Raw genomic sequence first — 14,264 nt, 5'->3', positions numbered from 1 at the left:
TTAAGTCCTCGACCGCCTTTGAGACGTATTGATACTCATCCTTATGCCTTCAAGAGCTGCTCTAACTAACTTGCGACATCTTGATTACAATTTACTTTTGATGGGTTCTTGGAACCGATAGACGATGTCCTCAAACCGAGCCTCAGGGAAAACATAAAGCCAGCGCAGGGTCTCACCAGGCCCGCAGAAGACACCATGTACGGCATCCCCCGGTATCCACAGAATGCTCCCACCCGAGACGGCGTGCCGCTTGCCATTGATCTCGACGCTTCCGGTGCCGGAAAGAATGTAATAGATCTCGGCCTGGGTGTGCTGGTGGAGAGCAAGAAAGCCCTCGGGTGGGCAGGTTGCGAGTCCCGCACACATGGAATCAGTCAAGGTGTCGGGTCTCGACAGCAGCGTTTGCCAAGTGACATTGCCGTACAAGGGCTCGGGGAATGCGCTCTCGGCTAAGTTGGTGATGGTCGAATGATCCATCAAAACCGGCGACGGTGCCGCTCCGCTATTATGTCGCTTGTGCGAGCTGATTAGACATTAAGTTAGTCTGCGGACTAAAGATGCCTCCAAAACGGAGAGAAACCATGGAGACAAGCAACCGCAACAGCAGGGGCAGGGGCCAAACGAACCAACAGGGTTTCTCCATTTCGGTAGTGAAGGTTAGTGAGCGTTCAAAGGTGGAGAGCTTCCAAGAATGAGTGTTGACAGTTTCTGTTGACCTGATTAGAGGTATGATGAAGCCTTGTTCGATGAATGTCAGGACCCAGGCGTACTATGTAGCAAGGCAAGGAAGACCTTTTCCAATATGGAACCCCTGGCTTGTTGGTCCCGCTCTTTGATAAGAATAGTCATTGCCGGCAGATTTGACCTATTTGGGTAAACTTTGCCTCCGATGACAAGCATGTGGGAACAATGGCTGGATACATGTGCGGAGAGCGCTCTAGAATCTTGGCCCCCAACGGTCCGGGCGGACCGGCGACGATCCCTGGAACGTCTAAATTCATCGTCATCCGGGGCCGAGCATCCACTGGGAACACCCCCAGTTTAAGCAAGGGGGCAACAGACTGCATGCATTGATTTTCGTCTGCTTACATCGTATTTAAGTCGTCAATAACAATGGTGAACCTCCTGAAATATGACTCTGCCGTGTCTTACAGGCAATCCCATCCCGCGCCAACACTCTACCCCAGACTTCTTCTTCTTCCTCCAGTGAAGTACACTCTGCAACTTCCATCACCTTAGTTATTGTTGCATCCTCCTGCGCACCAGAGACCCCCAACACCATGGCGAACATTATCTCAGGCTCCGACGTCTATGGGCCTGGGTCATGGATCGATCACGATGCCCCAGCCGTCCCCGATGATGCGCTCCGGCTTTTTGAATCGCTTGCGGCGGTGACCCCGGGCTTCACACAAGATAAAGATATGTGGAAGTCTGTTTCGTTCCAAGGCTCGCCGCAGACTATCGCCCCCGGCCCACTCAAGTCTCCTGTCATTGCCGCGGCACTGCACGCCATGTGCGGAGTGGTTGCCAACGAGCTCCTAGCCCTCCGAGACGGCGGCAGTCCTATCCGCCATGTTAGTATCAATACAGACCATGCAGCATTCTGGCTTGGGTGTGTTGGCATGGCCAAGCGCAACGGTTCAACCGTCCGAGAGTTGGCTAAACGGGGAGAGCTTGCGGGCATCTTCTCCAAGGACCTGGAGAAGGGCACGTTTGCAACGCCTCTGCGACTCCGCGCGACAGCTAACTATCCGACCAAAGATGAGGGGCTCTGGTACCAGCTCCATGGCTCGCTCGATGCGGGTCCTGTGCTGCAAGCCGTTGGCCTGGACGCAGAGACACCTTGCAGCGGGCTCGATGAAGCCTACAAGCTCATCGGCAAACACGTGCGGAAGTTTGGCGCTCACGAGCTGGAAGGCATCAATATTGAGCGTGGCCTCTGTGGGAGTACCTGCTATACTCCGGAATCGTGGAGGCAGACGCGGATGAGCAAAGACCTCTCCAAACACCCTCTAGTAAACTACAAGTTGCAGTCACACGCTATCTCTACACCAGCGATTCCTTTGACCCCCAGCCCCGACAAGCGACCTTTGGTTGGCATCAAAGTAGTGGAAATTGTGCGGATCATTGCAGGCCCAGTGATTGGAACGACGTTGGCGGCACTCGGAGCTGACGTTGTCCGCATCAACTGCAGCAGGCTACCAGACTTCAATGTAAGCACTGGTCTTTTGCACTCCAATCCTGTCATGAAAACGGATTCTTTACATATGTTTACAAGTCACTTTGGCTAGTAATCTACTGGCAAAACCATGCAAAAGCTGACCTTTGATCGTAGTCTTTGCAACTCACGCTCAACGCCGGAGTTCGCACGTTGGACATTGACTTTGACAAAGAGGACGAGCTCCAGCACCTTCTCAGTCTCATCCAGGACGCCGACATCTTCGTCCAGGGCTACCGTTCAGGGTCCCTAGCCAGGAGAGGAATGGGCCGCCACGACCTCTTGGAGATAGCCGGAAAACGGGGCAAGGGCATCGTCTACGTCGAAGAGAATTGCTACGGACCAGACGGCCCCATGCACGAGCGCCCAGGCTGGCAGCAGGTAGCCGACGCCGCCTCTGGATGTTCATATGTCACCGGAAGAAGTCTGGGTCATACAGACGGCACTTGCGTATTGCCGGCTCTCCCTGTCCCAGACATGTTGACCGGTTTGATTGGCGCTATTGGGGCTATGATGGCTATAAGAGACCGCACGCGTCAGGGAGGCTCCTATCACGTCTTCGCCTCACTCATGGCGGCAGCCGCCATGCCCTTACAGCCAGACGTCGGCCTATACTCTCCCGAAGCTGTGAAGCAGTGCAATGAAAGGTTCCAGTGGGGCGAAACTGGTCCAGAGCTATTCGTCCTAGAGCTGCTAGATGTTGTGCTTAAGGGATGGGCCGATGTGTTTCCCGAGCACTTTGGGCCGAAATCGCCATGGTTCACCCAGCTGAAAGGTGAATGGGGCAAATTCGAGCTGCTCAAACCTGTTCTCCAGCTAGCAACTCCGGAAGAATCCCCGCATTGGTCTTCAGCACCAGAGCCCAACTGTCACCATGAAAGCCCATCACTGTCATGGCTTTGATGTTATAGCATCAGCGTAGTTCAATGATTGAGTGTTATGGAAGAAATTGTTCATTAAAGTCATATATAGTCTCAAGTGCCATGATGAATATGTTCTAGGATTTTAAAGTGTCTACCTATGTTTCGGCACCATTTGGTAACCCAAAATGGCGGCGGCTCAAGATTGCCGAGTCGGAGTGGGCAAAACTACATGTATTTCCATTTCCACTCACTCCAATCCACTTCGGCCGTCAACTCCAACTTGCATCTGATCTCTGAATTTAGGATGTCGTATTCAAGGGCGATTCATCATGACTCCAAGCGGCTCCCCGTCGAAGGGAATCGACTAGCAGTGGCCTTCGGCTCGTATATTTCCTTGAATAGGCATACGGCCCCGAAAGCTACAATGATTTGGAAGTCAACTGCTAACATGGAGGGATACCTTCACACGAAATCCTGATGCCACCAGACAACTGGTCGGTCCGTCCCCATTGGTAGCGGGTGACCTCGTGCTTTGTGTTTTGTGGACCCGGTCCGGCCCATTAACAGTGCACGCTAAAAGTGGTAGGTGTTCGGTTGAGGTTGGGATCCTGCTTGAGTGGGCGCTGATCACCAGACAGGCCGCAGAAGCCACGCCACTTGGTATCCAGGTCCACATACATATCATGAGGACCTTGAAACCTGCTGAACGGTCAGAACTCACGGACTGGAGCTCCAAAGTACCTCGACGAGGCCAGCACCATCGCTCAGGAAGCCTTCAAACCCATGCCCGACGACCGTCTAGATCGAGGGTGCCACAACATGCTACCTGCAGTGTCTCTGCATTGATTCGCAATTCCGACCTCCAGACCCACAAGATTCTGTTTCTCCACTACTTGACACATCTCGTATCGTAGCCAAGGAGTCTTCGGGGGGGGTGGGAGGGGGTCTCCATGCTGTGTCGAGTGGTAGGGGGCTGCAGATTGAGGACGTCTCCCTTCGCCGTAACGTGACCGGCTTCGGGATTTGAGTGTCTGATGCGTTAAGGTCTCACGCAGAGCCAACTCTCCTGAGTATCCACACCCTTTCTTCAATAATAGCCCAATTCACGCAGGCAAATCGGTTCGCATTGCTTGTTGGGGTCGATCTATATCTCAACAGCGATGCAAGAAAGGATAATCAGGGTTCAATTCTATCCCTTTCCAATCTTCAAGGTTGCGTCAACGATGTCGAAGCCATTCGAGAACTCCTCCAAACCGATTTCCAAGTCGACACCCCGTCCATTCTAACTTCGTCTCCGACTCCAGCCGGGTCATGGAGCACAGCGAACGAAGAACCCATGGAGTCGCCAGATCGGTTGCCGACATTCGAGAATATGAAGAAGGAGTTTGACAATGTCACGACCCAAGCCAAGATGGGCGATTTCTTCTTCTTTCACTTCTCCGGGCATGGCGCGCGACTTGACCCGGCTCAAGGGTCGCCTCCCAATCCCTCGTCCGACCCGTCTCTTCTGACAGTGGACTTCTGCCAGGGAAGACCTGCTGTGCGCGGGTGGCAGCTGAATCAATGGCTAAGACGTTTGAACCAAAAGGGGGTCCACATTGGCGATAAATGTTGCTACTCCATCAGGGAATCGAGTATGATGGCTTGATGCACGTATCCCTTGAGATACGTGAGTTTCCTTATGCATCTCTTAGGCTCTCTGGATTAATCATTGTAAACGGCCTGACCGCAATACTTGTGAACCAAATATGCCTTCCTTGAGGATTTCATTCCTAGACTGATAGGTTAAAACGATCGAAATAGAGGGTAAAGTAGCTGGTCGGTGAGTCTTACTCGGGACGCCGATGCAAGGAGAAGTTACTCGACGAACGCGCGTTCTCCTCAGAATAATGCCGCAAAGCGTGTCCTACTGCTAAGCTACCAAGTCGTGCAGTAGACCCAGTAGCATGAAGCAAAACAAAGTCTCCTTTCCGACGGTGAACTCCCATTCAACCAAAGAAATGAGCTTTGAAGCTGCTTCAGAAAGTATCCAAGTCTGTACTCATGTCTCGCGCACAAGTTCCAACTGGCGTCAGCTTATTTCAAATTTGCTGAGGAAAGGGCAGATTGGCCAAGGCTGGCTCCCTGCATGTGGCGTGGACAGCCTGTGATTCACAGTGTAAGCACAGAGGTTCTCAGGCGATAGTGAGACAGTTGAAAAGTAGCCTGCTGGCCGCGTTGTGAGCCGTGACACAACAGCCCCTGGCTAAATTTCCCAAGACTGCTATAAGATGTTGGTTCTAAAGGCATGAATCGCACATGGAAAGACCAGGGAGGCAATCATCTCGCCCAGAAAACCCTCCCTCGCTTTTCCCTATTGCAGACGATGCTTCTGTAATGACCCCAAAGTAACAAAAGGAGGACAATCCAACCTGCCATTCTCAGCAATTGCTCAGCACATGAATTGAGCGTGCATCTACTACATCCAGAAAGTCTGTTCTAATCGTGGTGAGCTGCGATGAATCAAGACTTAGCACACCCGTGGCACTGAATTGCAGAGAACACGCTGGCAAGGCTACAGTACTCAGCGCCACGATTGTGACACAGCATAGGATCAGCTGCATGTGTGTCTTTGCCAAGTAGAGTACAGTTTCAACTTTTGTTACATACGCCATACCGTATCCGGTAATTGCTAAGCTTGGAATCTGAAAAGGCATCTGGTAAGGCATGTAGTTCGCAAAATGCTGAAGCGGAGGCTGGAAATATCAGCCTGGACGCCTACATACTTATAAGAGGAATCGAGGATTGGGTTTGATCTTCCCGTCACAGCTAGATAACACATCCTGGAATTCACGCGAGAACACTTCTGTTCGGGCGTTGGCGCACTCCTAGTCTCCTTCCTTACCTGATTCCTTGAGGAACTTTCATTAGTCACCTTGGCACTCATTTCGACAATAGAGTACTGCGGCACTTAAGAAGCAACGCGGTATATCTTGACGCTCCCTCTGTTCACCAATACTGTTAGCCATTCCAGATGTCCAACGAACGCAACAGTAGCTCCCCAGCTCCCACCCGTCGATCGCCTCAGCTCAGTCCAGCAACACTTCGAAGAAGCCAAGGCAATCCCGGAAGTGCTGAGATCGATGCCTCTGAAGACGAGACCTCCACAGAAGATGTGGACCAATCCCGAGAGTATAGGCCTGTGGCTACGAAAAGCGAGCCCCCATGTCCGGAAGACATTAATCGGCCTAGAAACAATAACTTAGGGCCACCCACGATTCTTACTGATGTCGCTGTTGTAATCTTTCCGGTGGCAGTTATTGTCTTTGTTATCATGCTTTGGCGCCTAGATGGTGCTCGAGTTGGGGACAAATTGGGAGCGTGGCAAAACGCTGTCATCATAGTAAGTCGACTTTAATCGCCCGCGCCTTTCATTTTTCCTCGACTGATTTCTTAACCTCATTAACAGAACAAACCAAAGTTACTGACTTGACTTCCAAAATAGCTCGCCACACTCTTTCCGATTTTGTTCGCTTCTATCATTGGCCGTCTAATGTTTCAGGTCGCTCGCTGGAAACTGGAGAAAGGAGCTAGCCTGGTCACGCTGGAGCAGCTGATAGGTAGCAGGACTGTGGGCTCAACTCTTCTTACTATCTTTCAATTTCGGACTACGAATGCTCTTGCAGGTGTTCTTCTAGTAGTCTGGGTGTTCTCTCCTCTCGGAGCGCAAGCCTTTCTGCGCGCGTTGGACTCCAAGCACCAAGCAGAGTATCAGCCAGCGAACGTTACATATCTCGACAATCTAGGGCCGTCTTCATTTTACGGTAACAGTTGGCCAAACGCTCCTGGAGATTCCTTATATCGTATAAGATTCGGAAGTCTGGCAACCAAATATGTCTTACTCGTCACAGCACCAAAGGCAACCAAGATCGATCGCGTCGATCTGTGGGGGAACGTCAGAATTCCGTTCCTGGATCCAAAAGCAACAGCTTGGCAAAACGTGTCTACCAACCCTGATGAAGTACAATATTCATCGTTGGTCGGAATTCCGGTGGCTTACCCTGGGACTGGGAATGTCTCTTTCACCATGGAGTCCAGCTACATAAATCTCGAGTTGCAAGAAACGCGTCGGTTTCTTGTTCAAACCTCAGACAGTGGCGATGCAGCCAACATTACCTCCAACCTTTTCTCGAAAACCCCTATTCCAAACGGAACCTGGCACGGATACCCTCCGGACAGAGGCGATCGTGGTCCACTCTACCAATGGGCCATTGCAGTTGACCGATTCATCGACGATGTGTGGGATGAAGGTCTGGAAAACGAGTCCCCATCCTCACAAATGCGCAGTCGATCGGTTTTGGGCAGCCCTTCGATGTTCACAAATGAAACAGACATAATAGTCCGCCCGTCTAGAATTTTGTTACAGCTACTCTTACCACTCACTGGCATCAGACGTTCCAACATACTGGACGTTGTTTTCCGAGTTTCTCAGAAGTATGTCGAATCTCAGGTGGATTGCTGGCATTCTAGTGGTCGGCAGAAATGCAAGGTAGTGGCGCAGCGGCCATCAAAGATTCCACATGCCCCAGAACAAATTTCGGAGTTATCTTTTCCTTCAGTTGCTAAACTTCTGTCGAATCAAATGCCCGCCGCGTCAGCAAGGGAGGTAGGGGGGTTCGTCGACCCATCTATCTATTATCTCAAAGACCCGAATTTCGAAAAGGTAGACTCAAAAACGGAGGTTGACATAGAAGATCTTGATCCTCTCGTGTTGAGCGTCCGCTTTGGTCAACTACTTAACACATATGCAGCGCTGGGCCACGTACCAGACTCACCCACCAACATCTCGAGCCTCGAGCCGAACACTACGACTATTCAGGATTCATCGACGTTCTCAGAAGTCTTTGTGATTTCAGAGCCTTGGATTATAATTTGTCTATTCTCTTCTCTGGTCCTTCTGGTAGGGGGAATACTGAGCATCGTTTTTGTACACCTGACATGTGGGCCTGAAATCCTTGGCTATGTGTCTACGACTGTGCGAAGCTCACGGTTCATTGAGTTAGACCCCAAAACTGTTTGGCTAGACAGTTCGGATTTGTCAAACGAGATGAAAGCAATGCGCATTCAGTATGGCTTTACGATGGATGGAAGTGTGGCTGGAGAGAGGGCAGTGGCTATTGGACGACAGGAAAATCAGCGTCCTTTCAAGAGCCCTGCTACCGTTGAATAATTGCTACCTCAGTAGGCCAACGATGCCCCTCAGGTTCTCTTTCCCTTTTCATTTCCACGCTTGGTGACAAGCACGAGTTGAGGTCTTTCTACTATCTACTTTAATACTTCAAAACCAGATAACGTGCATGATAAGCGAGCGGATCGGACAAGCAAGCGGATCGCTCAACAGCAACCACCACATCTTTTTCTTTCCAACTCACATCCGTCTACCACAACAATGCAGTCATTGAACAAAGAGGCCAAAATCAATCTAGCAATTCAAGCCGATTTCTTCGCCAACTATACCATGCAGCTTCTTGCACCTGTATTGTACACAGGATGGAAGTTGGCCAAAAAGAAACAGATCAAAAAAGCCCATGAGTTAGACCTCTTATGGGCTCGACCAAGCATTGATCGGTATGAAGCTGAAGCACTGGTCAAGGATCCGCCTTCGAGCTTCTGGGGAGAGATGGCGTCGTTGATAGGCTTTGGCAAGAAGAATTTGTAATCAGCGACAAGCGATGAGACACTAGGCACTACTTTGCCCAGTTGAGTGAGGTATCATGGAGAAGGGTTGGACATTGGATTTGGCGTGAGGCGGCGAACGTCGGCAGAGACGCCTGATTTTGCAGCATGTGCCTGACGCGAATCGACGAGAAGCTGTTCAGGTTATTAATTCACTGCAAAAGATTGGACCATCTTCGTCGTAACCATCATTGTACTGCCCACCCAAAGCAGAATCAGCATTGCAAGTATTTTTCAAGATACATCGCGTCTGTATACGACAGAATCTTGCTGAAATATCCATTTCCCTCACCTGCTAGTAGTCGTCGCCAACTCAATACCTCATTACCTCATTCTTTTCTTTCAGCATTAAGTTCAACAGTGGAGAATCAAGAGTGGTGGAAACACTATCTCAACGCCGAGCAAAGCGGATGTCGATTTCCACACCATATCCAACGGACTAATTACCACCTTGCTTTGGGGTACGTCTACCGAACTCAGATGAAATCACTGTTTCCCAAAACAGAAGCCTAGATCTTACCCCCAGTAATGCACGTAATCCTACTAAGTGACACGGGCGCCGGACCGTGTCCACCTTTATTCCCACCCCTCACACACTGGTGCAGATCAGCTCCCCAAAGGCCGGACCGTACCCACAACGGCCGCCCGATCAGGCCCCCCTTGTTCCAACTTAGGTCCGGTTGCCACGGGCCTACAACGGTATCACTTCGGAAACGTCGATTCACTCTTAAAGGAACGAATTCAGTCAATGGAAACATGAATATGCCATGACCTCAAGCAAAGTCACTACACAACCTTCAACGTGCAAATGCCGACGTCAACGATCTCTGGGAGGTACATCCTCAGCCAGCAACTCTGGAGAAATCAACTTAAACGCCATCGTCAGTTGAGCTCCAGGCGCACGATGGCTAGTAGCGCCGCTGACAGAACCAACACTATCGGATTCATCGGCTTGGGTGCTATGGGGAATCATATGGTGAAGACCTATCCGCAAGTATTTTGTCTCTGCTTCTAACGAATTTTGATCTAGTTCAACAACCTTGTCAATAGATCTACAGCAAAAGTCGGTCGCCGTCCCAAATATGTCCTTTTTGACGTCAACGATGCTGCTGTGGAAGGTGTCGTACAGCGGCACCAAAAGGAGAACCCAGCTGTGTCTATACACAGATGCTCTTGTGAGTCTCGATACAGTTTTGGTGCAGGTCATTTCCAACCGCTAATTTATATGTTCCTTTCCCCTCATTGCAGCCCCATACGATGTGGCACAAAAGGCGTCAACTATTATTACGATGGTGCCCACAGGTCGGCACGTAGAGGACGTCTATCTCGGTGACAGCAGCGTCATTCGCGCCTTGAAAACATTGGATGAGCAACAAAGATTGTCGACTTTGTGTCTTGACCAGTCCACCATCGAGCAAAGCGTCAGCAGGTCTGTCGCTCTGAAATTGAGGGAGACTGGTGTCGACCTATTGGACGCCCCCGTGTCTGGAGGTATGTCATTCTGCCCCTCAACCATTTCATTTACCCTGAGGATCTACATTATGTTGACTGTCATGTTCGTAGGAGTGATCGGTGCTAGAGATGGTACTCTCGCGATAATGGTCGGCGGCAACAAGAGATCATTTGAACGGGCAGTCCCTTATCTCCAGCCTATGGCCAGGAAGGTCACATATTGCGGTGACCTTGGTGCTGGTCTTGCAGCGAAGATATCCAACAAGTAGGGGAACTCACAGTCTCAGTATTTCTTTTGAAAACCGTTCTAATCATTCCTTGAATCACAGTCTCTTGCTAGGGATCACTATGCTGGGTCTAAGGTAAACATGTTCCTGCCTGCAGTTGATGCAGAGTGAAAATGGTTTCCATCCAGAAACTGACGCAAATCTACCCAGCGAGGCTATGCTGCTGGGGAAGAGGCTTGGTGTTGATCCCCAAGTTCTCGCAGATATCATCAACAATTCCACGGGGAGATGTTGGTCTAGTGAGGTAAGTTCTTCTGGGTTAGATTTGACCGGGTGTTTTCGATAAGAAGATTGACTCCCTCCATCACTGGTTCTTGGGACAAGCTTGACGTTGGATTCAAGATTACACGGGCGGTAAGCTAAGAAATCTTCCAGATCAACCATCCCGTTCCGGAAGTCAAGATAGGAGATACAAGCCCCCCAGCCCATCGTCATTACACGGGGGGCTTCGTCACCAGTCTAGCGCACAAGGATCTGGCGCTGGCTGTGAAGGCTGCTGTGGAAGTGAACTCGCCACTGCCGCTTGGAAGGCGTGTCGAGGAGGTTTATCGACCTCTTGCTCAGACGACGGAATGGGGAAGTCGCGACTTCAGTGTTGTCTATGAGGCACTCGACGAGGCGATAGTTGGGCATGACACTAAGAAGGTCAAGTTGTAAATAGTACAGCCACGGCATAGTGTTTTGATTTTGTTCGTCACAGGGACTAAGCAACTGCGCGAAGTACCTCTTTCTAACCTCGGGATGGTCGATTTCAAAATGTTCAGGCGACTACTTAATTGCTGAAGTTTTCTCGCTCTCCGCGACAAGCCGCCTACGTTGAAGACTTTGCTCTAATACTAACGAACAATTGCCGTTGCTCCCGCGAGTATTCTTCTACAAAGGATTCGGAGTTAGCGGGGCTATTTGATCGCCTGACACCCCAAAGAGGTCCGTCCACGAATCAAGCCATATGCTACTGAGGTCTTGGTTGTTATTCAAAGCTTCCTCGCTCACTGTGCTTGACATGGTGTTGTAGTCAACGACGGCCCACAAGGTCTCTTCCTCGGCCAGAGTAATGTTAGCTCTTTGGAGCTCACTACTACACAAACTACCCCCAAGGAAACCATCATACACCATCCGTCTAAGCACTGTTGCCTGTATAATTGTGAGCCATTGGTCATCTCACGGCGGGAAAGAAGCAATTATAGCACGGCAGAGCCGGGAGTGTAAGGAGTTACGCACCATAGAGGAGACATTATTCCAATGACGACCCAGAGTGTCGAGATACGACAAAGCCTCTTCAAGCAGAACTTGAGCTCTCTGGCTCACGGCTAAATCTGAATCACCAGTTCTCAAAGCGATGATAGAACCGGCAACAGTCGCGCAGTAGCCGCTAGAAGAGGAGTGAAAGGAGCACCCCAGCCCGCGAGCGTCCCGTATGAGTGCTAGCATATGCTGCGCATGTAACCACCCAAGGTCAGATGATCGTGTCAGAAAACTCGTCGGGGCCAACGTGCGGCATGTATCAATCCGGCGCTTGAGCAGAAAAGGGTGATTAAGCAGGCAGTAGCAGAGGTGATAGAATGCCCGAGAGAAGATAATCGGGCCAGTGGTGTGGTAATCCACGACTCCATCGGCACTAATGTACGGAGCCAGAACCTGCTGCAACGGTTGTTGGATCCTCAGGGATGACTCGAAATGGAGGAGATCAGACTCAAGAGCAGCGAAATCGGAGCTTCGATCCCAGGGAGGATGAGGACTGCGGATGTTGAACTCCTGAAGCATGTACTGCGCACTCCGTCCCAGGATCTGGGCCATGGCAATGACATGGGCGAAGGAGCCTTGACTCTGAGGGACTGTCAAGGCCCGGTTTGTCATCTCGTCAAGAGATTGCGTCTTGCTCCATACCTCATTCTTCCAGACCACCTCTTCGCATGGTAATTGCAGGTGGCAAGACGCATCGACGATGGCTGGTGGACGACCGCGTCCGCAGGACACCAGTCGGTCTAGGAGATAGACAGACCAGAAGACGCGTCGGCGTTCTTCCTGTTCCATATATGGAAGATGTGTTGCGTTCTCCAACATGAGTCCACAATCCTGTGCCATCCTCACAGACATACCCACCTTAACCCATGCCGAACCGTGACGCGACCTGCCAGCTGCTCTTGCCGTCAGTATTCTGCCTGTTGTCCTATCGCTCAAGGGGAACAAGTAACAAGCTCCAGTATGAGATTAACCACTCACCAGTGAAGTCAAACAAACCCAGAAGAGCCACCGTCTGTACTGCGGATATTTCCGTGCCAGTGCCCTCAGTAAAGCAATCAGAAACAATCAGCTTCCAAGCCCGATTGGCACAGTCGACCGACGCTTCGTGCACGCGCCCCGTGAAGTAGGGATGTGAGCAGAAGCGACCAGCCGTAGCCACTATAGTCAGCAGCAGATGTGTAGGGACGGTCCTTTCTGACAAGCGGCGGCGGAAGTGTGCTTCGTGGAAAAAGGAGTAGGGTTGGTTGTGGCAGTAGAAGAAGTAGGCATCCACCGCGGCAGCGACAACGTCTTCGGGCACGCCAACATCCATGGGTGCAGGTGCCTCCTGCTCTGCGACCACACTCTGACCTTGATTTGAGGCGAGGTTCGGCGCGTCGGTGCCATTCCTAGGATTGCGCGCGGCATGAGACGCTTGTACGCTGCCTGAAAGATGGAGGTCGAGAAGGGATGTCAGGCGGTCCTCAATACTACGAAGTTGACCATGTGAGCTTATTACATTATGAAAAAGCGTCAGGATGGTAGCTCACGTGCTAAGTCGAGCTGTCACATTCTCCATCTTGTTGTCAAGAATTGACAGTCTCCTCAACACAGTTGTCTGAGAGCCTCGTTAGAGAGACAGATGGGAGAGGCTTGGTTTGGCTGGACATCATCTTCCACTCACAGTGGCCTCCCGAGAAGATGCATCGGGCTCAACGTGTGGCTCGGAGTCCAAGGAACGCTGCCGAGGGTTCTCTTCACCGTAGACACAGTCTATTTGGAGGAGTGTATTAGCATGATAGGACAAGTAACTGGAGTCTGGAATACGAGCTATGACTAACCTAGTCCCAACCGACGACAATGACCACAGACAGGTCGATCTCCGGTGCACCGGCATTTCTTGCGTCTAAGTAAGGTCAGCCATACTATAAAGTGTCTGCAATGTCGTGATCTCTGCTTCCAACGCGGCCTCTGCATACTTACCGACACTGAAGACATGCCTGAGCGATTCGTTGCACCGGGAAGAAGTCACCCCCCGCATTCATTTGTGCTTTTGTATACTGTGCGGGATGCGGGAGGTGGTGGTCTGTAGACGGAAGGGGAAGGAGAGCGGGGTGAGTGAGCTGTGAATTGCGAGTTATCGATAGTTGGTTTATCTAGCTCGGCTTCAGCCACTTTAGTCATCAGCTCTAGTCGGGTAAAGGGGAGTTGGATACGGCAGTTGACGCACTCCAGGTGTTGATCCATAGCGCCCCACTTTGCGAACGTTGTAAACCATGAGCTAACCTAACCCAACTGTATGTCAGATTCCTGCTTCATTCTCCCGCTCTGTGTTACTGTAACCAATTCATCCTCCAGTCAAACATTTGGTCGTTCAAAAACAAACGCACATAATTTCTGTAAGACGGACAATGGTTGATCTCAGAAACAACATCAGGATGTTCTGAAGACATGCTTCTCACAGAGTCCGGACCGAACGTTCCCGCTCAGAGGATTGCCCGTTTC

At 50.9% G+C, this 14,264-nt stretch overlaps 4 protein-coding genes across 4 annotated transcripts; 2 read left to right on the top strand and 2 right to left on the bottom strand.

The window, feature by feature from the left end:
- Nucleotides 1–84: 84 nt before the first annotated feature.
- Nucleotides 85–849, bottom strand: dddW (Dimethlysulfonioproprionate lyase DddW; the record flags this gene model as incomplete). The annotated part of the gene is made up of 3 exons (XM_032022895.2): nucleotides 85–523; nucleotides 627–708; nucleotides 771–849. 3 exons carry the CDS (start codon nucleotides 847–849, stop codon nucleotides 85–87), a joined length of 600 nt encoding a protein of 199 aa, XP_031880265.2.
- Nucleotides 850–1,280: 431 nt separating this feature from the next.
- On the top strand, nucleotides 1,281–3,121 carry Sugct-2 (Succinate--hydroxymethylglutarate CoA-transferase; the record flags this gene model as incomplete). The annotated part of the gene is made up of 2 exons (XM_032022894.1): nucleotides 1,281–2,213; nucleotides 2,336–3,121. The coding sequence occupies 2 exons, from the start codon at nucleotides 1,281–1,283 to the stop codon at nucleotides 3,119–3,121; spliced, it is 1,719 nt and encodes a 572-aa protein (XP_031880266.1).
- A 6,964-nt stretch (nucleotides 3,122–10,085) lies between these two features.
- Nucleotides 10,086–11,192, top strand: CGGC5_v006233 (putative 3-hydroxyisobutyrate dehydrogenase; the record flags this gene model as incomplete). The annotated part of the gene is made up of 5 exons (XM_032022892.2): nucleotides 10,086–10,287; nucleotides 10,360–10,513; nucleotides 10,578–10,610; nucleotides 10,686–10,779; nucleotides 10,911–11,192. 5 exons carry the CDS (start codon nucleotides 10,086–10,088, stop codon nucleotides 11,190–11,192), a joined length of 765 nt encoding a protein of 254 aa, XP_031880268.2.
- A 216-nt stretch (nucleotides 11,193–11,408) lies between these two features.
- CGGC5_v006232 (putative transcriptional regulatory protein) lies at nucleotides 11,409–13,804 on the bottom strand (the record flags this gene model as incomplete). The annotated part of the gene is made up of 7 exons (XM_032022891.1): nucleotides 11,409–11,669; nucleotides 11,757–12,673; nucleotides 12,759–13,249; nucleotides 13,310–13,377; nucleotides 13,444–13,532; nucleotides 13,601–13,665; nucleotides 13,743–13,804. 7 exons carry the CDS (start codon nucleotides 13,802–13,804, stop codon nucleotides 11,409–11,411), a joined length of 1,953 nt encoding a protein of 650 aa, XP_031880269.1.
- Nucleotides 13,805–14,264: the final 460 nt, after the last annotated feature.

Source organism: Colletotrichum fructicola, assembly GCF_000319635.2.
Source record: "Colletotrichum fructicola Nara gc5 chromosome Unknown KSG_Nara_v1_contig03, whole genome shotgun sequence".
Lineage (NCBI taxonomy): Eukaryota > Fungi > Ascomycota > Sordariomycetes > Glomerellales > Glomerellaceae > Colletotrichum > Colletotrichum fructicola.
This window is presented reverse-complemented; position numbering and strand designations above follow the sequence as displayed.